The sequence below is a fragment of the Manacus candei genome, unplaced genomic scaffold (genome assembly GCF_025592945.1).
Source record: "Manacus candei isolate 608988 ecotype Guabito, Panama unplaced genomic scaffold, ASM2559294v1 h1tg000057l, whole genome shotgun sequence".
Taxonomy (NCBI): Eukaryota; Metazoa; Chordata; class Aves; order Passeriformes; family Pipridae; genus Manacus; species Manacus candei.
The window spans coordinates 5,469,275-5,496,641 of NW_026138105.1; the positions used below are offsets into that span (position 1 = coordinate 5,469,275).

Below are 27,367 nucleotides of genomic sequence, written 5' to 3' on the forward strand. Positions count from 1 at the left end.
GTAGTAAGACTATCTAAGTAGGTCACAACAAAACCACATCAGATGATGAGAGAAAAGGAGGTGTAGCTTCAGCCTGTTGACAGGAAACCAGGCGCTCTCCAGCTCTGCCCTGTCTGTGACACAAAGAGAAAAAAACAGCTGCTGCTCAAATCACTGCTTTTTAAAAGTCAGGCATGTTCTCACTTATTCGAGTGGCTTTCACTTTAAGTAAATGGATCACGAGTGTCAGCGTCTGCAGCAAGTCTAAAATTTCATTTTCATTAAGTTCATTGCTGATATTCTAGAGGGCCTTTAAAACGACCTGAGGTATTCAAATCAATATGTCTGTTTGTACAACCCCCCTTTTATTTTCTGAGCTAGTCAAACGAGAAATAAACAGAAATGCATGTGATGCTGTTATATACGCTGTGTTTCCGTAGTCCCTGTCATCCCAGCTCCTCAAACTGGCACAGACTGGATGTATGTATGCCCATGACTGGCTTCCTAAACTGGAAGGTGCTAATTAGCCTCATTTCCCAGGTAAAAACTGGTGCATGGGAGAGCTTAGAGACCCAAAGCACCACAGCAGCCTGTGCCAGGAGGGCGTTTGAACTTAGACCAGATAAAGCCAGTCTAAGCTTTATTTTAATTCACTGATCAAAATCGCTAATTAATTACTCCCTGATATTTTCATTCAAAAGCATTTTTATGAAAGTTTTGATGCTTTCTGATTCAGCTCAATGGTACGGGGGCTCATTTGACACTTTCTCCCTGCTGTAAGACCAGGCTCCCAGTTGGGCTGAGTGGTGAGAGCTGCACGTGGACCAGCTGTGCCCTTACCCAGGAGAGGGTGAGGGGACAGATCTAACGGGTCTAATTTAAAAAATCAGGACCCGTTTCCTGCTTTTAGGCACCACGGAGTGTGTTGGTGTGATGCTTCAGCACACCTTTGCAGACATTACACCTGTTTCCAGAGCACCCTCCGAAACGAGCCCCTGCCACCACGACCTCAGCCTGTCCTTAAACACACTGGGGTGAGTGGTGAGCTTGGGAGGTGGCACTGAGGGACAAAAGATGCTGCTGGGCGGTGGTGGCTGAAAGCAGGAGCCAGCAGACAACAGCAGCAGAAGGACAAGGTGCAGGGCCATGGTGAATGAGGGACAAGGTGCACTGGGGGGTGGCAGTTCTGGGGGACATGGTGACTGGTGGCGATGGCTGAGGGACAAGGAGCAATGGCAGCCCTGAGAGATGAGGAGCACTGGCAGCAGGGGCAGCAAGGGCAGCAAGGGCAGCAATGGCAGCCCTGAGGGACAAGGAACAACGGCAGCTGGGGCAGCAGTGGCAGCTCTGAGGGATAAGGAGCACTGGCAGCAGTGGCAGCACTGCCAGCCCTGGCAGCACTGAGGGATAAGGAGCACTGGCAGCAATGGCGACCCTGACGGAGGGAGCGCTGCAGTCTCCGCCCCTGCCGGCAGGGGGCGCCCCCCCGCCCCCGCGCGCGCAGCGCGGGAACCGTGACGTCTCCGGCGCGTGACGGGGCCGGCCTCGCTGTCACGTGACCCCCTCCCTCCCCGCTCGCGCTCCCGCGGCCATCCCCGCGCCCACCATAGAGTTTGCCGGAGGTGGTCGCCAGAGCGCCGGCTGCGGGCGCGCCGGAAGTGGCGGCGCGCGGGTTGCGGCGGGAGGTTGAGGCCGGCAAGATGGCGGAGTGAGTGCGGGACTGAGCGAGCGCGGGGCTGCGAGGCACGGCTGGGCCGGGCCGGCCGGGGAGACCTTTCCCTCAGCAGCAGCTTGCGGGGGTGCGGTGAGGGGCTCGGAGCGGCCCCGCGCGGCGCCGAGAGCTCCAGGGCGGCGGGAGGAGCCGGTGGGTGCGGGCCCGCGGGCCCCGCGGTGGGATTGGTCTGACGGCGGGCTGTTCGTGCCCTGTGTCAGCTTTCATCGCTCCCGGGTGCGGTGCCGAGGGTTTGGTGTCTGCAGTGCGCGAGGCAACCCAGCGGTAATCAGCTCCGTTAACCTGACCTTGCAGTATTTGTGGCCGTAGACTGCTTTTAATAACTCTTAGCGAATTGGTCAGCAGCACAGATTAGGTGTGATCTGGTGGCTGGTTGGTCTGTGCATGTCCTCAGTAGGCTGAGTCTCTGTCGCGCTGCTCCCATCCACTATGATCACATCTTCTATTATCCTGACAGGTCTGCAAATGTCACCCATGAGGCCATCAATGCCACCCTCCACACTCTGCTGGCTGCTACGACCAAGCTGGTGGCACCCACACCTCCCAAGCCCATCCTGCCAGTCCAGACTGGAGTCCAAGCACAGCAAGAGGAGCAGTCTAGTGGCATGACGATTTTTTTTAGTCTTCTTGTTATAGGTGAATGATGAACTGAGAGTCTGTTAGTCTCTGTTAACGTGTTCTGTGCCTGAGGACAGAGGCCAACTCACAGGCATAGTAGTTTGGTTCTCTCTGTGCTGTGGGATACTGCACAGGGATTTGGGAAGTTTGGTGTGTAACTGCCTGACCCTCCCAACCCTGTGGAAGGCTGGGGACCATTGCAGATATTCTCACCATGGTCTCAAAGTGCAAACAACATGTTTTAATTGTCTTTACCTTCTTTACCAAGCACCTGGCACTGTTCATGTGTGGAACAGACATTGTCAGGATGGCCCGTGGTGTTGGGCAGAGTTTGAGAACTCTGGTAGGTGCACTGGTAGGTGTCAGTGTAACAACTCCTGCCCTCCTGAAGCCCCCAGAGCCAGTGGATGACACTCAGATTTACAAGCACAAGTAGTCCATTTCAGTATCTGTTTTTGGGGGTCTTCTCAATTTCTCACACTTGTGCAGGGATGTGATGACAATGTGCAGAGTGTCATCACTGACACTTGTGCAGATAGAGTGGCATTTTGGGTGGCATGTGCTCACCAGACTTTTCTGTAATTCTGGGCTGTTGTCTTTCTTCAAGAGAATATAGTTGTCTCACCTTCTGCTTAGAGCAGTGCTGGAGCCAGAACTGTACTGATAACAGAACTCTCAGGAGGGTGAAAGGTTTGTCTGTTTTCCTTTCTGTGCTTGTGCTTGATTCCTCCAGAGCACTGAGAGACTTTGCTGGGGCAGACAGCCCCAGCACCATCTTCTGACTGGTGATTTTTCCAGTAGCAAATATAGGAAATAAAAGGTATAGAGTTGGCAGCAGTGTGCCAACTTCTGCAGGTCATTTAAGGTTAAAAAAAAAATTGTCTTCTAACTATTATTAAGGGCAGCAAAAAGTAGAAGGCTTCTGCTTAATTCTGAGGTACCTGTGTGTCTTCAGAGAGGGTTCCTCTGTTCCCAGAGCTCACTGACATACTGGATTTGAACAAAAGAAAGACCAAAGCAAAATGCAGTATTTCTGAGTATGTGTGTCTCATGGATTTTAAAAGGACCATTCATGGTAGAATTGCATTCCTGGGAATTACCAAACAAGCTGTGATTTTTTTTGGCAATGTTCCAGTCTGTATGCCAGTCTGATAACGTAATGGATCTTAAAAGCATCACCCTGGGGACAGGGGGGTTCCCTGAACAAAGTAAAGCCAGTATGAAAGCTTATTGTTCATCATTATTCCCGTTCATAATCTCTCATTTAAGAGGGTTGGAAGGTGAACATGAATGTGTGGGGCCCCACTCTGGAAAGTGGCCTTTACAAATGTTCTGAAGTGGAACAGCCCCAGGAGCAGGTTGGTTCTGTGCTGTGTCAAAGCCAAGCCCCAGATGTAAAGTGCCTGAAGTTCCTGAGTTGGTCTCCAACCCTGTGTTTCTATGGCTTGTTTGTGTGTTCAGATACCGCTGTTAGAGTCACATCCCTGCTGTGCCACGTTCCTGTCATCCATGGCTTCCCTGCTGCTGTGGTGCTTTTACTTTCCCTTGAGGGACACTCAGGTGTCCCTTAGCCTGGCACAGCACTTGTACCTGTCACTGTAGCCCTGACAGGTGCCTGGAGCATGTGATGTGCTGCCAGACACAAGCAGAGCAGTCAAACACAAGGAATGGAGACCAACAGCTCAGGAACATCCCAGGGTGCCTTAATATTTATGGTGGTGGGAGCTACTGCTGAGACTGTGGTGCTTTTTGGTTTATTGCCAAAGCAAAGTCTACTAAATCATTGGGAGAAGTTTTGCTGTGTGTATTTTAGAAATACTACTTAAAAGTATATTTTATTCTCCTCTAACACATCTAAATCTACTTTTTTTTCCCCTTCATAGCTATTTGCATCATATTGGTGCATTTACTGATAGAATACCGACTTCATTTTTTACCAGAGAGCGTGGCTGTTGTGTCTTTAGGTGAGTAACCATGACATTTTTATACTGGACTTGTGTTAATCCAGGGACTGTCAGTAGCCTGTAGTGGAGATAATGCTCTGTTGTGTGTTAACCATCACTAGAAAGATGCAGCAACCTGCATGCAGTGAAGAAAACAATGAATTCATAGAGTTGAATTCTTTGAAGAAATAAATGAGCATACAGGCAGAGACTGACCCAGGAAAATGACACCCACAGGGATGTCACTACCTGGCATCTTCCTCTGATTTTGCATCCTTACTGTAGGAGATGTGCAGCACTCCCTGGCCACGAGGCTCCAGCCTTCCCTTTGAAGTGGTACATGTGTTTGTGTTAGTGTTGTTAGAATTATGTTTCTGTGTGTGATTTTAATGTAGCTGGGGACTGCAACTATCCTGAAAACTTATCCCAGCAGTACCCATGGCAAGAGCTCTTCCTATGACTTGAGCTATAACAATGGCACCCTTCATGGAGATTAGGTTCTAATTTTGTTTGAATTAAATTTGGAGTATTCCTAAGCCTGTAGTTGTATGTTAGGGTAATTTCATGTGTTTGTATGCTATGCTCCTGATTTTGTGAATGAGGAGCAAATCAGGCCATATACATTTACCATTTTCTCTACATGCTGTCTAATGTTTGAAGAGCCTGTTCTAAGTATTCCCAGCAGCAGTTTTTCAGCTGTCTCTGGCTTGTCTGCAAGATTCTGTGATATTTTTGCTTCTATTACTAGTGACACTTTCACTGACAGCTGTTCTAAAAATACCACAAGAAGACAAAGATGCTTAGTTATAATCCCAGTGTAGCTCAGAGGAGCATAGAACCAGTTGAGCAGGTAGATTTTTAACTTTCTCCTGGGCTTGGCTGGTGTCTTCTCTCATATTTTCCTGAGTGTGTTTTTACACAAGTTCTCAGTGGAAGGAAATGAGCTTTCTGGTGCTTGTCAGTAACTTATGCTTTCTGGGAAAAAGGGATCTTCTTGCATCTTGTGTGCTAGATTGAGAAAATCTTGGAGGTGTTACTCAGCAGAAAGAGAAGCATATTTTCTGGCAGCATAACTCCCTGCATTTGTAGATGACTGTATGTGGTGCAGACCACATCATGTTACTCACATAGTAGAAGCTTTTGAAGATTCAAATGACATTCACTTGCAAGACCCTATATGAGTTCCAGTGTTTCTGTGCAGCTGAAAAACAAACAGACCTGTAAGAAACCTGTCCTGGTGCTGGTGTGGATTTCCTGGGTGTTTTTATAGCAGCAGCATCCCTCAGACTTTCATGCTTTTATGCTTCTGTCCATGACATGGATCAGAGCTGCTGCAACTCACCCTGATTCACGTTGTCATCCCCACAGAAACCGCCCAGCACCTGACTCACTATTGACACACTTCTCTCTCTCTCTCCCTCCTTATTTTATTGCCGTGGATGGGTGAGGTGTCTGGTGAATGTATCTCCCAGTGTCCTAAAAGGTTCCAAAAGGACATTGCTATCCCTTCAGTATCCGTCCTCTTTGTATACAAAAACCCAGGTGAAAGGTGTCGATTTGGCTTCAAATCAGGTTAGTTACCATGGCTATTAAATAGCTATTCTAAATTTAAGCATAATCTCCAATATAAAATTCAGCAGTGTATTGATTGCTCTTGCTGGCATAGTTTTGGATTCTCTTGGCTATCATTCTGTATATCCTGCCACAAGCCACGTCCTGGGCAGTGCAAAGTGGAGGTATTGGGCCAGCCTGTGTCCCTGCTCCTGCTGAGCTGTACAGAGCAGCAGAGGCACAGACGTTCTCCTCTTTCTGTTTCTTCTTCTTGGCATCTCAGAAGCAGGAGAAGGATTTTAGCTGTTGGATTTAAGTGTTGGTGTGTCCTGCGCTCCTGTCAGTCCCAACCAAAGCTTGTTTATGAAACAGAGAGGTTTCTTCCTGGGGTTGTTGCTGCTGCTCAGGCTGGGTCAGCAGCTGCACCTGCTGTGTTCTCACCTAGAGGCCATGCAGGAACTTGCCCGTGTGGGTTTTGGGGTGAACCACAGCAGAGCTGCAGTCTGTCCCCCCAGCCAGGCGAGATGATACCGGCACATGCAGTTCCTGGAAGTCAGCAGGGTGTTATGCCCGGTAGCAGCCCAGATGTCCTGTGTCATTTCAACCTTATTTAGTTTATAGACTCAGTCACACTTGAACTTCTGTTGGTGCTGGTGACAGGACACGGCATCGGGATAATCACTGGAATTTGCAGCTCATTGCTGCTCGGTGTTCCCCTGGGACTGGCAATGCTCTGCACAGCTGCAAGAGCACAGCTTGAGTTTCGAGTATCCAGTTTTGTGAGCAGTGCCAGAAGTGAGGTGTGTCCTGCTTTGGCTTTTAAATTATGCAAATGTTCTCAGGAAGTAATTAAAGGCTAATAAAAGTGACAGCAGAGAAGATAGGTGTGATTCTCACAAGTGCTTTTCCTCCCATTGTCTAAGCTGCTCGGAAGTTTCTGGTTTATGGTTTCTAGGGCGTGTGACTCTCCTGGTGGAAAGGGCAGGAACACATTTTCTGAGGCTGGATTTTGATCTTCATCCTTGAAAGCTGATGGAATCTCATTGGTAAAAATAGCTGCCAGAAAAGTTTTTTCTCTTTGATTTGTTACTGAGTTTTAACGTGTTCTCAGGAAAAATAAAGGTTGGTTGTAATAAGAAGATTCCTGTAAAATTTTCAAAAGAATGGGGCTTAGATTAACTCTTACAGACTTAACTTTCCAATTAGCTCCTTGACAAAACTGATCTGCCTGATTTAATAGAACCAGCTGATCAAAAACTGTGTTTGTTCATCTAGTAATAAAGGAAGAGTAAAGATGTATGGGACAGGTTTTAACAGTCAGCAACAAACTTTGATTCTGCTGCTGTTAAACCCTCTTGTTGATGCATTATTTTGTGCAAGTCTCTCATGACTTTGCTTGACATAATCTTAGTACTGCTGTGTGTAATATGCAGGTAGAGGTCACTTCTGCTATGTAAAAGTGTAAGTTGTATTCAGGCCCGTCCTGTCCCCTTAACTCTGCTATTGCCCTCTATTGATATTGTTGTTGTTTCATTTTTGATATCATGCAAGGACCTTTTTTGTCTGTGATGCTGTTAGAGTTATCTTGTGATTAACTCTTCCTTGAAAAAAGAGACTGAGCCAACCTTTAGCTTAAGCCTCGGGCTCAGGATAGGGGTGTTCAGCCTGTATCCCACAGGCCATGGGTGGCCTACTCAGGGCTCCAGTTACCCAAAGTCGTGCTGGAGCCCTTCCACTTCAGAAGAAGTGAGTTAAGGGATTCTCTTTTAAATCCTGTCTAAACCTAGTTCTGTGTGAGGGCTCTCAATCCTGAATCCCACCACAGTGAGCATCAGTTCAGGAAGTAACACACTTCCTGACATCCATGCCTTCAGGTGTATGGGCTTTGGGTCTTGTCGTTTGGTTTTTCCCCACACAGACTTTTTGTTAAGTGATACAAGTACTGACTGTACCAGCTGAAGATAGTGTTGTTACTCTGCAAAAATTAGGAATGTTCTAGGCCTTGGCTTCTGGCCCAGCTGCCATCCCAGGGTGGGAGGCCTAACTTAGTACTGAGACCCATGTTTGTGTGGCATGTGAGTGGCTGTATCTGTGTTCTGTCCTTCAAGGAACAGCAGACCTTTGATGTTCCTTCCTTAATGTTTTGCGCTTCCTTTCCATATAAACAATTTCATGGAACAATTATTTCTATCCTCAGGGACTGATGCCTTCACAGATTTTTGTATGAAAGAAGGCTTAGGCCTCATGGCTTTGTGTGTGTGACACATCCATCAGGAGTAATCCATGTGATTCTATTTGTAAGACTCCTTTGTTAGCTGCAGCATGAGAGAATAAAGGCTCCTGAGGTACAGGAAAGTGTACTTAGAGCTTCTCAGCCACTTTTTACCTTTCATTTTGTGTATTTCTCTTCTACATCACAGTGTTTGACTGTGAAGTCTCCATTCTGTAAATAATAAAACACAGCTATGCAGAAACACAGATCTGGAATCTGACTAAAGACAAATTCCTCGTAACTACTTGAAAACATTTTAACAACAGTTTGTGAGTTATTTTCTTGACTTCCAGAAGAAACCTTTGTCTCACATCTTACACGTTTGAAGATTTATAGGAGGAAAGAGCATGATAACCTTTAACCATTGAGTTTGCAGCAGCCTTGATAAAATTCTTTTATAGTCAAATTAGTATTTCTACATGACTTAAAAGATGTGTAATTCATTTGGGAAATAGTTCTGACAGTGTCTCCACCCTGATCGGAATTTGTTACCAGAAAGTGCTGTGATTTCATTGAAACAAAATTCACTTCTTTGGAGAGGACTGATGTCATTTAAGCTGCTTTAACACTGCAAATAGCATTGAAGTGACATGAAGCACAGATGTCTAACTCATAACTTCCTGACTCTTCAGCAAGAAGGGTGGAATTGTATTTGAGTGCAGCTTAGATGAGAAGTGGTTTTGAGTAGTTAAGCCTGTTGTCTTTCTGCATCACTAAGCATCACACTCTCAGTATGAGTGTTTGGGTTGGGATATCCCAGGAGACAATCTGTTGTGTCAGGAAAAATCTGGAATTATGTAATGTATTGAAAACTGGGTATTTGGATATGGAAACCAAAACAACCTTGTGTTTTTGTGATTTAAAAGACTTGCTGCTTTATGGTTTGCCTTGTTTGCACTTTTAAAACTTAGAGAGCTGATAAACAGTGACGTGTTTTGTGGCTATTTCAGAATGTTTTCTCATTCTCTCCTAGGTATCCTTATGGGAGCTTTTATAAAAATCATAGAGGCTCAAAAGCTGGCCAACTGGAAGGTATAATTGAAACAATTAATTTTTAATTGTAGAACAATCCCTAAACGTTTAAAAAAGACTACTTGTAATAGTAGGATTTTTTAGAGTGTCTTGGCAGAAGCGTCTCCAAGAGGTGAAGTCTACAGTGAAACAAGGATTTTGCCTCCTACATTTTATCCATACTATCAAAGCAATGAACTGTCAGTTAAACAGCCACAAAATCAGCATTTTAAAATACTTTCTTATTTGTTAAATAAAATAATCTGACTGAGATCATGTATGTAGGAAAAAAGAAGAAAGCTCCAAATGTGGCTCTGATTTGAGCACTCATTCTGTTAACATGGTAAATACTGATCCCAGCTGATGAATTACATGGTGATTATCTGGGAAGTGTTGGGCACATCTTGGGAAGCACTGGGGAGCTGTGTCTGGTTTGCTCACATTATCAGCCAAGGTAAAAGGTCACAGATATCACATTATTATTTGCTTATTTAAGTTACTTTCACTGTAATCAAGTTTAGGTTTTAACAGAGGCTGCCATAATTTCAGATGTGAAATGTTCTAGTCAATAATAATTATGAACTTTATTAAATGGTTGTAAATTTACTAGATACTTTTTGTTTATCGGACATGGTTAAAAATAGAATATTTAACTGCTGGCTATGTCCTTGTACAAGGCAAAGCTTGGATCATATCCCTGCCCTAGGAACTTTGTAATGTAATTTCTAATGATCATGCCTTACTCAGTGTTTCCTCAAGTTCATCTCTAAGACCTTGTGTTTGCTGGTGGTTCTTGGCTACCACAGCTAATAATCACAGTCCTCATGTTGTACTTTCCTGGTCTCTGCTTCCATGCACCACAAATGCAGTCCTTCCTTTCCATTGTTCTTGCCTCCTTGTCCAGCTCTGGTTTCAGGTACAGTTGCTCAGAGGGGTGAGAGTTTGTTCCAGTGCAGTTACTGTGCTGACAGAACCAGGCAGTGTCAGCCATCCATGCACGGAGCTGTGCGTGCAGAATCCTGGACTAGAGCATCTCAGTCTAAAGGATGAGTTTTGTTTTCTAAGCCCCCAAAATCCTTTAAGATGATTATCTGTGGTACAGGCAGGAACGAGACTTTAAAGAGATGAGGACCTCTGTTTTGAAAGCTGGGGTTTGAACAGGACAGTCCATCAGCTGTTTAACCTGGATTTAAACAAGTTAATCGGTGCTTGCAAAGGTGACAAGCTCTGCTGGGAGGCCAGGAGGGAGACAACAGGTGGGTAAAGAGAGAGGCCCACTCAGCTGGGAATAACTTGCTTTCTTTGCTTAGTCTGCCTGCAGAAAAACCAGTGTGCCAGGCTGGGGGTACAGCTCCATGAGCAGCATTAGCCAAGGGATGAAATAGGTGACAAAGAGTGAGGGCACCAAAAAATAGCATCTTGCCTCATCCTGGATGCCATTTATATCACTGTGATGGCAAAAAGGAACCATCAAGAATAGCACCACTGAATTTCAGACAGAAACTGTGTTTGCTGAGAAGAGTCCAGCCTCAGGCTCCTCCCAGTGGTGTGAGCCTGGTCTCCTGCAGGTGCACTGAGGTGATGGTGTGATGAGCTTTCCTTGGTCCCAGTTAACCTGTTCTGTTCAAACAGTGTCCAAGAGGTCACTGTTCCTTGGCAGTCCGTACAGATTTCGAGACTGTGAGATAAAATGGGAATACTTTTTGTGGAAACAGAAAGACTTTTCGTTTGCCATAAATAACCTGTTTTCCCTGTGGCTTATTTGGAGGCAGTAATTTAAAATAAGTAACTCCTAGATTTCTGTCACTAGGTTGAAAAAGAACAATAGAAGTAGCAGCCCTGGAATAGCTTACTGTTCTTCAGTCTTTTACTTTGTGATAGGAAGGGAGAAAGATTAATGCCATTTTCATTTTCCAACATATTTTTTAATAATTTACCTTTTGGAAGATTTGGTATTATTTCAATAATGATGATGATATCATTGACATTATGATTCATTTTTGTTTTTCAGGAAGAAGAAATGTTTCGTCCAAATATGTTTTTTCTGCTTTTGCTTCCACCTATTATATTTGAATCTGGATATTCACTGCACAAGGTCAGCCCCTGCCAGAAACTCATTTTGCATGCTGAGGTTTTGTTTAGAACACGTTCTGCTTTTAGTTATCTTCATGAAGTTTAGGATAATTGCATTAATTTCCATTATATTAACCATTAGGGAATTGAGAGTGCAAAATTTAAGCCTCTTCAACCCCGAGTGCAGAGAACATTGGTTGTTACTGATAACTGACTGCTGGCAAGGTGTTGGGTTTGTGCTTTTCCTTGGCTGGAGAGGTTTCTTACCTCATCAGAGCTGTACAAGGGCTGCTGTGAAGGAGCCAGACTGGGAAGGAGTAGGATCAGAAGTGGGGAAGGTGACGTCATTCCACAGATAAAGGAGAAGAAAAGGTTCCCAAGGGTTCTCACCCCTTGCCTGGGAACCTGTGTTTCCATGGATGTGTCTCACAACACTAGTCCTGGCCAAGGGGGCTATTACTGGAAACCCAGTTGTGAATCAGAATCTAATTTAGATGCAAACCCAAACATGAGATTTCCCTCCGGCAATTTTCACTAATTTACTTGTTATTATGTTCCAGGGTAATTTTTTTCAGAACATTGGTTCCATCATTCTGTTCTCTGTATTTGGCACTGCAATATCAGCTTTCATTGTAGGTGGAGGAATCTATTTCCTGGGCCGGGTAAGACTTACTGCTTTGAAGCACTTCAGTATATCTGGCTTGTTATTTGAAAGTCTATTTTTCAAGAGCAGACAAACATAGTGAAAGTGAATTCCTGAGTCACAAAGTCCAATTCTCTGCTCTCACAAAGGCAGTGTTTTACAACCCTTTCCATGGATATTGCTGGGGAGGCTGTGGAGTCTTCTTCCCTGGAAGTACTCAAGAGCTGTCTGGACACAATTCCAAGTAATGTGTTCCAGGGGACCCTGCAGAGCAAGAAGGGTGGGCCAGGTGACCTCCAGTGGTCCCTTCCAACCTGAACCTCTCTGTGATTCTGGGACACAGCATGCTCCATGTGGAAAGCAATTACTTTTTTTAACTTACACAGCCTTCCTATCACAAGGCTGTTCCAAAACCTGTATTCTCTAGAGCCATCTTCTGCTTTCCAGTATTAAACTTACTTGTTCTTCTCTATATTCTGTGGTTTGGTGTTTCCCACTGATTACATATAGACACAGATATTTATCTTTTCTCTCAGACTTCATTCTGGTAGGCAAAGCATTCCATACTTTCCTCTTTGCCCCTCAGATTTCTATTACTTTGAAGGCCTTAGTTACTCTACTCACCTGAATCTGGTCCAGTTCCATCCGGTCTTCCCTGATCTTGGTTGACCAGAATTGCAGCAGTAAATCACTGTTGGAGGGCAGTGTTAAACTGAGTAACATCACTACTGTGATTTTTTTTTCTTGATAATGAACTTGGGATTTGATAAATAGTTTCATTTTTAAAAACAGCAGAAAACCACAGTTGATTGTGATTTTTATGTTTTACCTATTCTTTCAGGCTGATGTAATTTATAAACTCAACATGACAGACAGGTAAGCTCTTGGGGAAATGGTGTAGTATATGAAATGAAGCTTTCTTCCAGATAACTATAAATGGGAAATGCACTGCAGTTGGCCAACTTCTGGTTGGTGTTTAGATTGCTGAGGTTCAACACTGTATATGAAACCAATAAATAGATCAAAGACTTCTGTACCCTCTTTATTACACCCTTATTTCCCAATTGTGTTCTATTCTATTCTGTTCTATTCTGTTCTATTCTATTCTATTCTATTCTATTCTATTCTATTCTATTCTATTCTATTCTCAGTGATTTTTCTAGACAGATACTGAGTATTTTAACCAAACTTTAAAGTTAAGATTTGTAAACTTTGATTAGTTGGTATTATTAATAAATATAAAGGCATAACTTCCTCATCTAAATCTTCTCTTAAAAGACAGAATGAGTTTTCAGTATCAACATAGATTTTTTTCCAAGAACTTGGCAAAGGATCAAGTTCTCAGGAACTGAAAGAGAGCATTACTTACCACTGTGTAGAAACTGTAACACAAAAGGTCTTTGTTACATGTTGTTCACACAACTTACTAGGTATGTATTTTTCTTTCATCTAGTTTTTCTCTTTTGTTTTGTGTTCTCCCAGTTTTGCATTCGGCTCTTTAATATCTGCAGTTGACCCTGTGGCTACTATTGCCATTTTCAATGCCCTCAATGTGGATCCTGTGCTTAACATGTTGGTTTTTGGAGAAAGCATTCTCAATGATGCAGTCTCAATTGTCCTGACCAAGTGAGTGCTATGGAACTACACACGTGTATGGAACCAGCAACCACTTTGTTTTCTGTTGATTAGTTATTCAAACATACAGTAATTCTGCCACCTCCATTTAGAACAAATCACGTATTTCTGGTGTGAAACGGAATTTTGTGTGGTCCTTCTGTGTTAAAAGCATGAACTGCATAGGCAGAAGACAGTAAATGGATGCCTTATTACCACTGCCCCAGTGCCTTATCTCATTGATCCCAGATAATTGATTGCTATCTAATTCCATTCATTTATCAGCTCTCTGTCTGTCTGCTTTCCTGACAACAGCAAACCAACACGTCACCTTTCAGGCTTGCACAGAAATGTTCCCCTTGCCAAATATGCTGCTGCATCTCTGTCACTGGCCTATGCCCAGAGTCCCACTGCAGCTGGGGGGGAATACATCCACATCCATGCAATGCTTTCATATTTATGTTGGGGCTGTCACAGGAAAGAAGGACAGCCAATATCCTTATCTTTTGCCCACGATAATTCTTTGGGGCTGAAAGAGTAAAAAATGGATGGATAAATCTTCATGTTATTGCTGAAATCAACAGATTTGACTGTGATTGTATAGAAGGAGCAGATATACCAGGCAGGTAGTGAAGTCAGAGTCATTTTCCAATGAACTAACTGCTTTGACTACAGTTGTGGTGCTTTTATGGAAGACCCTGAAGGCTAACAGCAGCCAAAAGGATCACTGGTTGGAATTCATATCTTCTTTGCACAGAATTTCCATGAAATACATCCCTGAAATTCAAAGAGGTTTCTCCCCTTTCCTCCTGAGGGCTGCTTTGTTTTCCTTCGGTGACCTTCTTGTCTCTCATCCACACCTAAATATTTGATGAGAGTTCTTCCTGTTCATTGGTTGTTCTTGGAGGACCACATGAGTTTTTACCTCTGTAAAATGTGATTTCTTTCCCTTTTCAAACTTGGAACATTGTTTTGAAATACTGGGCATCACCATAGCCTATTTACGCCATTCTGGGATTCTTCAGAGGAGCATTGCTGGATTTTTAGCAGAATTAGGTTTCCCTTTGGGGATTACACTAAGGCTTGATTTAACATCTTTTGACATTCCTCTTGTTATATATATCACAGTAAAAGCCTTTTAAGAGTGGTAGCAACAAAGAAATGGGAGTCTTTTTTGTTGTTGTGCTCAAAAGATGTTTGATATTTTTGGATCCAGGCTTGGAATGTATAACCATTTCTTTTTATTTCTCTTTTAATTGTATCTAGCACAGCAGAAGGTTTGACAAGGGAAAATATGTCAGATGTAAGTGGATGGCAAACCTTCCTACAGGCACTGGGATACTTTCTTAAAATGTTCTTTGGCTCTGCAGCGCTTGGCACACTTACTGGTCTTATTTCTGCATTAATATCCTTTTTTCATTTGGTGATACATATGTATAAATTCGTGAACTTCAACATTCTAATAGTATATTTCTTTCCCATCTTCTGCAGCATTTCTTAGGGGATATTTCTTATGAGGCATTATTTTGTTGGCTGAGGAATTTGTCATGCTCATTTTATTTTTATGTTAGTGTGCATGAATGTGTATTAAAAAGTCACATCAAATTTTTATGAACATAATTAAGGTCTGAAATGCTGTATAATAGCTTTTGTGCATTGGAGTGTTATAAGATATGGTAATTGTTTTGTAAATTCAAAATATATTAATTCCATTTCAATACCAAGCCATTTTTACAAGCATATGGCTCCTTTTTTTACATGCAAAAAACAGTTAATTAAAAAGAAAAAAAAAAGCTCCTTTTCCCAAGGGCCTTTGAGTCAGCCCTGCTCATTTGTCCCTATGGATCATGTGCAGGCAGCTGAATGCAGACACTGTTCTGTTTGGATTTACACTGGGTTATATTTTGCCTCTTCCACTTCCATGAATTGGTTGCTAAACAACCCAGAAGCTTCTCTGCTGAGGTCAGGAAGGCTGTTTGCTGTAGTCCAGACACCTTTGTTACTTCTCGGGGCTTTAATGTTAACACTGACTTCACTGCAGGTGATCTGGGCTTGTACAACAGTTGTTCATGTCAGCTGGGACACACTGGCAAGCACTTTGTAAGCAACAAGAGCTGAATGTTTGATTAAATGTAGAAATTTCCCTCTTGGTTCAGCAGCCTGATTCAACAAACTTTTAAATTATTCCGTATATCGCCACAAAAGAGGGAGACAGATGTTCAAGAAAAGCAGCTTATTTGCCCTTTTACTGTAATTTGTGCCTCAAAGTATTTGATTTACCAGTTATTATCAATATTGTAGAGGCACATCAGTAGCAGATCTTTCTTGTCTCTATCTCTGTCCATTCTGACAGACTTCTACCAGCAGTAGCTTCTATATCAAACTTTCCTCATAAGGAATTACTTATCCTTCCATACTGGAGTTGAAGGCCAATGTGTAGATTTTATTGGCTGTTCAGTAGAGAAGTACATAATCATTGTTTTGTGATGGAATGACACAGATGCAAATATTTCTTTGATTTTTTTGTTTGTTTTAATTTACATTTTTCCATAACATTTCCCTGTGTACGTGCTAAAGCACATTGATTTAAGGAAGACACCCTCCCTGGAGTTTGGGATGATGATTATCTTTGCTTACCTTCCTTATGGACTTGCAGAAGGGATCTCACTCTCAGGTGACTAGCAAAATGAGTCTGTGCAAATTTCTTTGATAGGGAGTAGGAATTATTTGTGTTTCAGAGGGCCCCTGGGGGGGGGGTTGGGGTGTTTTGTCATTTAATTTGTTCTTACTTTTGACTGGCTTTAAAAAAACACTATTCTCTGCTTCATATTACAGAAGCTAAAAGAGGTAATTGCAGCTTTCATCAGCATTAGTTAGCCACTGTAAATACTGGTATTGTCCCCAGCTACCTTTGCCCAACACAGAATTAAAGTTTCAGCTGCACACTGCAGATCTCAGCCACCTCAGCAAACTTAGATCATGCCCAGCCTGCTGCCCTGTGGTGGTTTTCTGCCTGTCCTCAGTGTCATTGGGGAAATCAGCTGAGACCAGAGTGTTGTGTGTGTCTCTGAATACTTGGTAGAGGTTTTGCTGAAGAGGTGAACTTCTCCCAGCATTCTGTAGGAGCAAGTACAAAGACCTGGATGACCAATGTCTCTGACCTTTGCTGATTTAAGTGGGAGTTTTAAGGCAATGGTCTTCCTGTCTGATTTCCCAAAGGAAAGGGATGCCACAGTTAGTGTAATTCTAATAGCTAGGCTTTCTGCTTGGTTTGTTTTTTTTTTTCTCTTGGGTTGTGATTTTAGTTTTGATTTCTTCTGTTTATTGCCATATTCTTGCCTACAGGTATCATGGCCATCCTCTTCTCTGGCATCGTGATGTCTCACTACACACACCATAACCTGTCCCCAGTCACTCAGATTTTAATGCAGCAGACCCTGAGAACTGTTGCTTTCATGTGTGGTAGGTGCTGCTTACTATTAATATCTAGTATTAATAGTTTAAAATCTTATTCACGTGAAATGGTGATTCTCTTGGGAGCAGCAGAGGTGTGAATTTGCTTCTAGGCATTTGTATGTCCATGGGGCTTGTGTTCAAGAGAATTCCTGATAGTGGAGGCTGGAAGGCACTCGAAAGTCACCTTTCCTGCCACACTGGATAAAATGTGCAGTAAATCTCTCTCTCCCATCCTGCAGGCTCCTGCTAAGATTTGCCACAAGATTGATGACCCAATAGAGATCTCTGACTCCTGTACTCCTCTGCTCTATTTTTAGTTGTAGGAATGGGGGTTGAGTACTATTTTTTTAATGGTTTTGTGTATAAAAATCTACTTGCAAAAACAATAGCTTCACAAATGGAGAAGTTTTTGGAAGTAGTGGTACGAGCAACTCAGTCCCAGAGCCTTTCCAGTTCCTTCTACAAGGCAAACCTTTGAAGAAACGACATGTTTCTGTATTACAAACATATCCCTGTGTTTTGGGGGGATGCCATGGATGAATTCCATATTGTTTGCTGGAGGATGCAGTTTCAGTGTGGTCAGGGAATGGCTTTGCTGCAAACCAAACTTAACCACTCCTTACCTGAGCAGCAGCAGCAGCTCTTCAGGGTTTAGTCTGAATCTATTACAAAAGCTAAAAAAGCCTGCATTCAGTCAAGTCACTGTAAAGGAATTATATATGAATAACTGTGCAACTTCTGTAGCTCCTGGTCAGCAGCTTAATTTATAAATTATATAAATATTTATATATATATATAAATATTTATATAATAATAATAATAATATATATATATATAAAATTATATATATATATATATATATATATATATATATATATATATATATAAAAAATATAGGTCTTATATTGCTCAATTTAAAAGTCCCTCAGTCTTTAGAATAAGGTTTTGCTGGCTTTGTTCTCACTCCTTGGTAATTTACAGCTGAGAAAAGCCTACACCCAGGACTAAGTGCTGTCCTCTGCCAGCAAGAGTAAGAGTCTGGCCTTTTGCATCACAGCATTTGGGCCTATTTTGTGCATTCAAAAGTCAGGAAATACCATTTTATGTACTGTATGTAGCAATTTATAATAGGAGTAAAAAAGGTTTTCTAGAATTGTTTATTTAAGGTGTGATTTCTCTTTTTCAGAAACGTGTGTTTTTGCATTTCTTGGCCTGTCAATTTTTAGTTTTCCTCACAAGTTTGAAATGTCCTTTGTCATCTGGTGCATAGTAGGTATTTACTTTCTTCCATACTTTTTAGATGCATTTTGCAATATTTCTTACTGGGGAAGGGACATTACAGTTAAAAGATTTTAGAATAATTGTTATGATTTATAGGTTTTTATAAAAATACTTCTGCATTTTTATATATTGTGCAAAGTTTACTCTCTCTAATAGCATGAAATTATTATTCCTGTTCTCAGCACTTTGATGTACAATACTTCAGTCTTTAAGGAATTCCCTTCAGCTCTTATTTTGAAGCCCTTCTGTATAAGATTGGTAAAAACAAGGAAAAGAACCTTGCTTGTTTGGACACTATTAGATTTATTAAATTAAGTCTCACAAGATGTTGAGATTAGTATCCATAACCATTCTGGTCATTTTATCAGAACAGTCCTGAGTTTTTACCTGTCTTTAGGTTCCCATGAGTGATCTGTGTGATGGACAGTTCATAGCAACTCCAGTGCAAACCAGTATCAAATTCTGCTCCTTTCATCTCTCCAGTATTGCAGCTTTTGAGTTTTCTCTCATATATCATTGCAGTTGGTTTACATAAACTAGTTTAGTCCATGCATCACTTCTTCCCTCTGAGTTCTTCAGAGGAAGTCCTTACTCAGACCTTCTCCAGTGTGTGTTCAGTCTTGGACTCCTTTCTTAATTCTTTGTCTTTGAATCTGTATTTCACTGTAGCTTTATGGAGTGACAGTGAATTATGTTTCACATGGGGATTCCCTACATCTGTTGCTATTATAATTGTTTATTATCAGCAAGAAAAGTAGAGTCAAATGAACTAAATGGGGACCCATTTCCAGTTGCTTACAGCAACATACACTGGCCCTTTTTAGTGCATAGTTCAAGGGAAGAATTGTTATCTACAACTTACAGATAGGGATATCAGCCCAGGGAACTGTTCTCCCTGGACTACACCCAACTTCCCTATCTAATACGTGTCTAAGGTGTGACACTTCCTCCTGTGTAGCATTACCCCTTCAGGCATAATGCAAATTGTGTAATTTTGGGGTGATTCATAAAGGAAAACAGCACAGCCCTTCAAGGATCCTGCTGACTAATTCTGGGATATTTACCTTACCAAGGTCTGTTTGTGGTGGAGCTTAAAAGCAATGCATTGAGGAAGCTGTGCCTTTTTCTGAGTTAATGTTTTCACTGTGTTAATAGTTTGCCATTAAAACAATAGTACCTTTTTTTCTCTTTTCCCCTCTCAAAATGTTACTTCAATGTGTGTTATGCTTTATAGCCATACCCAGCGAAGGGTTGAGAAATCAGCATGTGTGCTTTTTGTTTGGCTTCTGGCCTTTCTCTCTGAGGAACTGGTCCACTGGGAGAGAATAGAAATATCTTATTTCCTCTTTGCTGCTGTGCCAAGGGAATGATTAAAGGAGCTGAACAGACTGAACTGAGGAGAACTTTTACTCAAAGTAATTCTTAGTGCCCCTGGAATGCCTCTTGGGTTCCATTTAGTTATTGTAAGTAAAGCTGCCTGGTCTCCATTAGTGACAGGTCTGGGTTAGTTTCAGTTAAGCAGACAAGATTTTTCAAGAGTTAAATTCCACAATGCCTTATGCTGAGAAGTTTCTCTGTGTTCATTGAGCAGCTCACCTGCCTGTGAGCAAAAAGAGTATATTCACCTTCTCCTTTAAAAGCAGCTGCAGCTGGGGCCTCATGCATGTAACACATCCGATGGTCTTTTGCTTTTATTCCTGTTTTTCAGGTGCTGGTTCTGTTTGGTAGAGCAGTGAATATTTTTCCACTTTCCTACCTACTCAACTTTTTCCGTGATCATAAAATCACCCCCAAAATGATGTTTATCATGTGGTTTAGTGGTAAGTTAAAGCTCAAAATATAGAGAACCAGAAAAAGATGTTTTATCTTTTCCATTGTCTGGGCCACTCTAAGAGGAACTGGGTTTCCATTAGTTGAGAAGAATTCAACTGAACATTTGCACTGTTCTCAAACCCGAATGGGACAGAAATGTCCTCTTTCCCCTTTGTGCTGGAGGACTATGCAGTGGTGAGCCCACTAAAGCTTTTCTACAAAGAGGCTGCTTATCTTTCTAGGCCTAACAGCTTCACAGTTTGAACAGCAGTGCCTGAAGTTCTTAGACTCGTCATAGGGTGGGAACCAAGTGATCAATAAACACACGCCCTAGGGTTGTAAACAAAACGTTTGAAGTTGGGGAATTCCTGTTGAGTTCTCAGGGTGCTCAGGAGGAGTTTTGCTGTTGATTCACTCTCCACTGATGTGCTGCTCTCTCCAATAAGGTTTACGTGGTGCCATTCCCTACGCCCTGAGCCTCCACCTGGGCCTGGAGCCCATAGAGAAGCGGCAGCTCATCGGGACCACGACCATCATCATCGTGCTGTTCACCATCCTGCTGCTGGGAGGGGGCACCATGCCCCTCATCAGGCTCGTGGACATTGAGGACTCCAAACCACGCAAGAGGAACAAGAAGGACGTTAATCTGAGCAAGACAGAGAAGATGGTTTGTTCCTCCTCTTTTACCGAGAGGATCACTGGGTTTTGTTGTTTGGGGTTTTTCTTTCCCCAGTTTAAACATTTTTCAGGGCTAGTACATAATTTTTTACAAGAAAGTAGAATAAAAGCGATGGGAAAAGCCAAGGTGGTAGAACAAAGCCAAGCAATATAATTTTAAAATATCCCAAAGACAGAGTTTGGTTAATGTTTACACAAAATAACTGTTTGGACAAAGGGAGGAGAAATAGTCTCTTAACTGAATCCAGTTATAAATTGATCCATACAAATTAAAGTAATCCCTGCAAAAGCGTAAAGCAGATGATAGAGGATTGAGTCATATACAGCAAGAAAGTAGTTAGTACAGTGTGAGACAGAAGTTAATCATGAAAGGCAGATGGAAATTATTCTGAAAAAGTCAAAGCAAAGGCCATGAGAAGGTGGTAACAGCAGCCTCCCTCTGACTAGACTTTATTTTAAAGCAATTTCTGGCAAAGTAACAGAACTGACAAAACCAACAGCCAGTTTCTGGAATGTCTTGTGCAAAAGGTTGGAGAAAATAATGTATCCCAGAGCATTTTTTGCCTGTTTATCCCCAAACCATTGAACAATATATGCAGAGTATTGTTCTGTAGGATCTTCAGAACTCGTTTTTTCTCGTGGCATGAGGTTGCTTGCAGTCTCCAGAATTACCTTGCACTGTCCATGCAGGGATGTGCCTGGGAAAAGCACAGGGACAGGCCGTGTTTGACACAGCTTGTTTGCAGTGGGACAATGACATCAGTGGTGCTTGCTGGATAAAATCATTGTCCAGCTCACAAGAGAAAACCTGCACACTGGAAACCTGTTCTCAGCAATAGTGACAATACAGAACATGGAACATTTGAGGCCTTTTTCCCTTTCAGCGTGGAAAGGGAAGCCAAGGGGCTCTGGGAATCGGCAGCTGAACAGACTCAGACAGCCCTAAGCCCAGGGAGGCTGGGGTGATAATTTCTGTATTGTTCCAGAGTGGGAACTGGTTGTGAGAAGGGAGAGTGTTGGGCAAGGACTGAAGCAGGCTGGAGGGATGACTGGCACTTTTCTCAGGTTATTCCAATATTTGTGTTTTTTCCAGGGAAACACCATAGAATCCGAACATTTATCAGAGCTCACAGAGGAGGAATATGAAGCCCAGTACATAAAACGCCAGAACCTCAAAGGGTTTATGCGGCTTGATGTTGAGTATTTGAATCCTTTCTTTACCAGAAGACTCACACAAGAAGTAAGTCATTCTCATTTTCTTGAAGAAAAGAGACTAGAGTTGGTTATTTCCCTCAGTATCACTCAGGGCTCGTCATGCAGCCACACAGTTTGTGCATTAGGGACAGTGAGACATCTGTGTATTGCTCATGCATAGATAGAGCAGCTGTAATGAACAGCTGCACTGTAAAAGCACAGGTTGGATTAAATGAGCATCTCAGGGCTACCCCAGTTAAACTCAGTGTATGGATTTGTTGAGCTCGCCTTTAATCAAGTGGAGAACCAGGAAGGGTATCAGGAGTTACTGGTTACTGCTGCTGCTAGAAAAACCTGCTGCCACTCAGGCAGAGTTTTTAAAGTGCTGTCTCACACAGTTCCTGCCTCTTACTGTCAATGGTTCTGTGACTTCTGGGACTGTGCAGTTTCTGTCTTGGAAATATGCACCAGCATTGCAACCTTCACTTTTCAGACTGCTCCACTGGGATACCAGAGCTGTGAGGCTGTAAGTGCAAGATGACACCTGACTGAAAGTGTAACTTAACACTGAGTGGCTCTCAGAGGTGTAAATGCTGTGTCATTTTCACTCCTGTGCCTCAGAAACCTTAGGCTCCTTAGCCACATAATTCACCCATTTTCCAGTTTGCCGTAGAATTAAGCGTTTTGGCTGTGGAGTTGATAATTTTACATAAAGTGTGCACATTTCATCTTCCTAGCCTTCTCAAAAGTACTATTTTTCCTCTTGTTTTGTACCCTTCTTTTCAAAAGTACCCTTTCAGCACTTTCCCACAAAAACTAAAGGCATTTTTCGCAAAACCAAAAAGGAATCAAGAAACCAGAGTAAGCGTCTGATTTGTAGTTGGTAGCCAAAAGCACAGGCTGCCATCCAGATGGCAACCAAAGGCTGGAAAAATAAGCATGTGAATCAACACAGTAGGCCACAAGCTTCCCAGTGTGCCTGGGAACACAAGGAGAGTCAAAGCCAGGTCCTCCAGACAGCATTAGGATTGTTGAAACACAAAGAGCAGGACTGTCTAAAAACACAGGTAAAAATACCCCTCATCAAAACTATCATCTGTGGCAATAATTACTGACTGAGCACTTGATAAATATTTTCTGGTAGGAAGCAGAATGGCTTTGCATGTGTAGAGACCAGGAACAGATTATTTCCTGAGGAATATGGCCAACTCGTCTTTCTGTTTTGCTCTAACACACAAGTGGTGGGGTAGCCAAGTAACAAAGTGCTCTGGTTTGCCTTTGCCTCAGGACTTGCACGATGGGCGCATCCAGATGAAAACCCTGACAAACAAGTGGTATGAGGAGGTACGACAGGGCCCCTCGGGGTCGGAGGACGACGAGCAAGAGCTGCTGCAGCAGAGCGGGGCAGGAGTGCGGTGAGGGTGTGTCAGAGCCTTACAGAGAAGGTCCAGTACCCAGAGTCCGACTGCACGAAAGCTGGAAAGCGAAGGATGAATTTTCAGATTTCAGGCACGTCTTGTGCTACACGTTTAGGTAAAAACCACAGCTCTGCTGTTACTGGTCAGGGAGGGAAACCCACACGTGTCGGACACTGGATGGCCTGAACGAAGAAGCCTTCGTTCAGACTTCACTGCATAGCAAATTCCTGCAGCCTGTTGAGAAGCTGAACCATCTGCCATGAAATGATGACATTGGTTAATGGAAGGGCTTCTTCCCATTCCAAAACCTGTTGCGACCACACGCTGCACTCCAAGCCATTGAGTGGCTCTGCAAAACAGAAGAAATTGCACTTTACCTTTTAAATATATATATTCCTTCACAGCATGGAGAGTCTTGACAGTTTATACTGTGAATTTGTTTCAGCACTAGTAAGGGAATCTGACTGGAATAAATCTATAATTTATGGGATTTGCACATTATAAACCCAGAGAAGATGCATACCTTGACAAAAGCAGATGTTGCACATACAAGGAAGCACCTCTGAAAACATAATTTTGTCACTTAAGAAATTCTTGATTTCTATTTTGTGGGATTTCTTGTTTTTATACTGAGGGATCTAATCCACAGTACTGATTATAGCATGGTTTGGGGGAGTGTGGGTACTGTGACACAGTGCAGAACTGTGTTTGAAATTGTTGTTTCTTTTCCTTGGCTAAAGCCAGTTGCAGTTGGGTTTCTGTAATTGGCAGTTGCTCCTTGCTGGCACTTTGGCTTCAAATCTTAAAAAAGAGCAGCTTTTATATTTCCTAATTCATGAAGTGTTCCTAACACCCCAGAATTCACCAGTGGAATTTTTAATCTTTTGTGGAAGCAAAAGCAGCACATACATGAGGGAGAAGAGTCTACAAAATCTAATCCAAGTACAGAAAGGTTAATATTGCACGTGGCTGAAGCAGCCTCAGCCAGGAAGTGCCAAACAGCTTCCATTGTGCTGTCCCATTTGTTAAGGAGATTTTTCTCTCCTGCCTACACCGTTTCAGAATCTGTGGTATCATTGCACTGGTTCTCCACGGCCCAGTGTTTGCTCAGCATTGCCAACACTTGAACACACATGTTTGTTGCACATTTGCCATGGTGACACATGCAGCAGTTTGCTCTCACTGCCAAATTCCTCCTTGGTCGTTTGCATATCCACTGGGGGGATGTGAATTGTAGTTCAGCACCCAAATCTGACATGCAAATGCACATGTTTGTTTCTGAAAGTGTGAGACTCACTTTCAATCTGGTTTTGCTACTGAGGTTTTTTAACCACTGCTTACCTGCTGGGAGAATAAAAGTTAAGAAATGTGTTTAGAAGCCTGAGCCTGTGTTGTCTGAGCAGTTTTTCCTGCTGCCCTTTCTTTCCCTGCCGGTTCAAAGGGCCCCACTACTCATCCCAGAGCTGGAACATGCACAGGTGGGTCTGAGCAGGGCATGAAAGCACTCAGGGCTTGCTTTATTCTTGGGAGAATCTGTGTGAAAATCGTGCTTTTTTGCACCCTTCTAGACTCCAGTGGCCTGAATTACCCTTCAGTCACCCACCAGCCCTACCGGGTTTCTCAGCTTGAGCCCCTAAGCCCAGGAGTATGCAGGAAGGCCCCTGGGAGCATCTCCTGTCACCGGCAGGGGTACATGGGTGGAGCTGCTGTGAGAGCGGGGTTAGCGCTGTGCCTGGGCCGCGCTGAAATCCCCACTCCCGCCGCTCGCTGTGTTTTTCCCGGTGGGATCGCGGCGGTTCCGCGGGACCGGCCCCGCACCTGCCGACAGGTGCGCTGGGCGCTGCTGCCCCCTGGCGGCCGCCGGCGGCCCCTCGGGACATCCCGGGAAGGGATTCCACCGGGAATCGGAGCAATTACCTGGTGCAGCTGGAGCGGGGGGGGGGGGGGGGGAATCGCTCTGAAGCAATTCGGGTGAAGACATTTTGGATGGCTTAATTTAAAAGCAGCTATTCCAAAATTTAAGAAAATACTACACTTGTCAAAACTTGGAATTAAGTGTGTATTCTGAGAGAAGACAGCTGTCTGACTTCCTTATTCTAGAACAAAAAGAAGTTTTTACCTAAGTGACCCATTCTCATATTCAGTTATCAATACATTGGCTTTTCCCTCAGTCGTTTCACAGGTTGGACTTCTTCACTTATTATGCTTAGAAAAGAAAAACTGTCTGTCTCTATTGACTTGCTTGGCAGTTACTTTGGATAATTTCCTATTTTATCAGACCAATATAAAACTCTAATCCTCTTTGTACAAGCAGTAACTGCCCCATCTAACTTTGTTTCATCTGCAAATCAGTGCAAGAGTAAACTTGATTTTTTTAATGCTCTTGGCTACGGAACCCCCCAAAGTTGAACACAGACATTGGTGACTGCAGAGCCCTGGGGTGCTGCTGGACTGTGAGCTCTGGCTGCTCCCCCCAGCCCAGGAGCTATACCTGGAAGGGGCAGGGGAACCCAGAGCTCAGCTTCTACCAGCTCACAGAAGTTATTCCACCTCATCCAGCCCATCCCATTCTCCAAACCAATAGGTCTCACTCCACTGCTCCAGAGGACAGCAAACCCACTCTGCTGTGAGGCCCCTGCCAGCTCTCAGGCCTGCTCTGTGCCTCAGTTTCCTCATAGCCCAGATGCCCTTTGCAGAGCCACCCAGCTTGATTTTGGGGGCTGCTAAAGTCACATCAGACTGGCCAGACTGACAGCAGCAGGGAGGAGGTGCCAGGCAGGGAGGGGGTGCCCCTGCCTACCCCACTCCATGTCCCTCATCAGGGGGACACCCAACCCCTTCCCTGTGCCTGCTGCCACACACACTGGGCCAGGGAGAGCCCCTGGGGCTCAGGCAGACAGGCGGGGCCTGCGATGGGCTCCTGCGTGTCCCCTGCAAACACCCCTCCTGTCCCACCCAAGCGGCCTGGCTGGGGGCACCCTGCTCCCCGAGACAGCTGTGGGACAGTCACAGTGGGCATTGCCACAGGGTCTGGTTTATGTTCCACCTGCCCAGGTCTGAGCCTCCCCCATGCCCCGGGTGGGCCCCGGCCCCTCTGCTCGTGACTCACCCACCCAGTGCGAGCGGACCCGCCGGCTCTCCTGCCTCCCTCCCATCCCGGTGAAGACGTTATTTTTATCTCAACCACACCAAGAGATGCTCATTTATTTTAAACACTAAAGCGTCTGTGGGCTGTTTCTAGAGCCCAATCCTAAAACTGCCATGAACAACAGTCCTTACCTGCTCTTTAGGAGCTCAGCCTTTGGGAAGCCAGAGCAGGGCTCCAAGCTGTGCTGGTTAAACACCCTTCACCTTTTCCTCCATGGCTGTGCAGCCCCACAGGTGAGGTCACCCACCCGAGAGGAGGTTTTCACCTGTGGGGCTGCATGTAAAGATCAGTGGCACAGGCTGAGGCTGCCCAGCCTTCGGGAAGAGTGGGTGACAGCACAGGGGCATGTGCACCATTGCCTTTGTGCAACAGCCAATTTTGGGGGTACAGAAAGGTCTGGATGCAAGGGGTCACTGGGCATTATTGAGGACAGCTCTGGTTTGTACTGATGGGACCTTCATCAGGGGCTCCCACTTCAGATTTGAACAGGAGATGGATGAGCTTTGTGGGCTTTGCTGGAGCATGGAGCTGCTGGAGAGGCTGGTCCTCCTCCCAGCCCTGCCCCTGGACAACACCAAGATAACAGACAAGAGCCCCAGCTGGAGGGGTTTACACATTCAATTAACCACCACAGCCAGAAGGAATTAAATCATCTGAGGCAAAGAAGCTGGAGGAATGGGGGGTGGGAGAAGTTATTTAAAAAACAACTGCACTAAAACATTGCTACATTTACACAACTTAAAGTTGAGACTTTGATTTCCCTCAAACTACACATTAACGTCCATGGTTTAGAACCATTGGAAGACATTTCAGCTGCTATGTCAACCACTGATTTTCACATTCATTTTATAGTATTGCTGGCTTTCCTTGGCAGTCACCTTATTCCCCATTTTTCCTTTCTAGGACACACTGTTTCCCTGCCACCTTGGAGTGTGTTGCTGTGC

The 27,367-nt window shown here is 43.8% G+C and overlaps 1 protein-coding gene across 3 annotated transcripts; it reads left to right on the top strand.

The window, feature by feature from the left end:
* The first annotated feature begins 1,545 nt into the window (after positions 1-1,545).
* On the top strand, positions 1,546-24,659 carry SLC9A8 (solute carrier family 9 member A8). Of its 3 annotated transcripts, XM_051802781.1 has the most exons (16): positions 1,546-1,687; positions 2,169-2,347; positions 4,213-4,293; positions 9,069-9,127; positions 11,118-11,201; positions 11,740-11,841; positions 12,664-12,698; positions 13,305-13,448; positions 14,703-14,841; positions 16,005-16,110; positions 16,782-16,898; positions 18,079-18,161; positions 19,882-19,993; positions 20,432-20,652; positions 21,757-21,903; positions 23,145-24,659. In XM_051802781.1, exons 1-16 carry the CDS (start codon positions 1,680-1,682, stop codon positions 23,274-23,276), a joined length of 1,749 nt encoding a protein of 582 aa, XP_051658741.1. In that variant the 5' UTR covers positions 1,546-1,679; the 3' UTR covers positions 23,277-24,659. The 3 variants fall into 3 exon arrangements, with proteins under 3 accessions (XP_051658741.1, XP_051658743.1, XP_051658742.1); XM_051802782.1 differs by lacking the exons at positions 1,546-1,687; positions 2,169-2,347 and adding an exon at positions 2,364-3,019; XM_051802783.1 differs by lacking the exons at positions 1,546-1,687; positions 9,069-9,127 and having other exon boundaries at positions 2,295-2,347.
* The last annotated feature ends 2,708 nt before the right edge of the window (positions 24,660-27,367 follow it).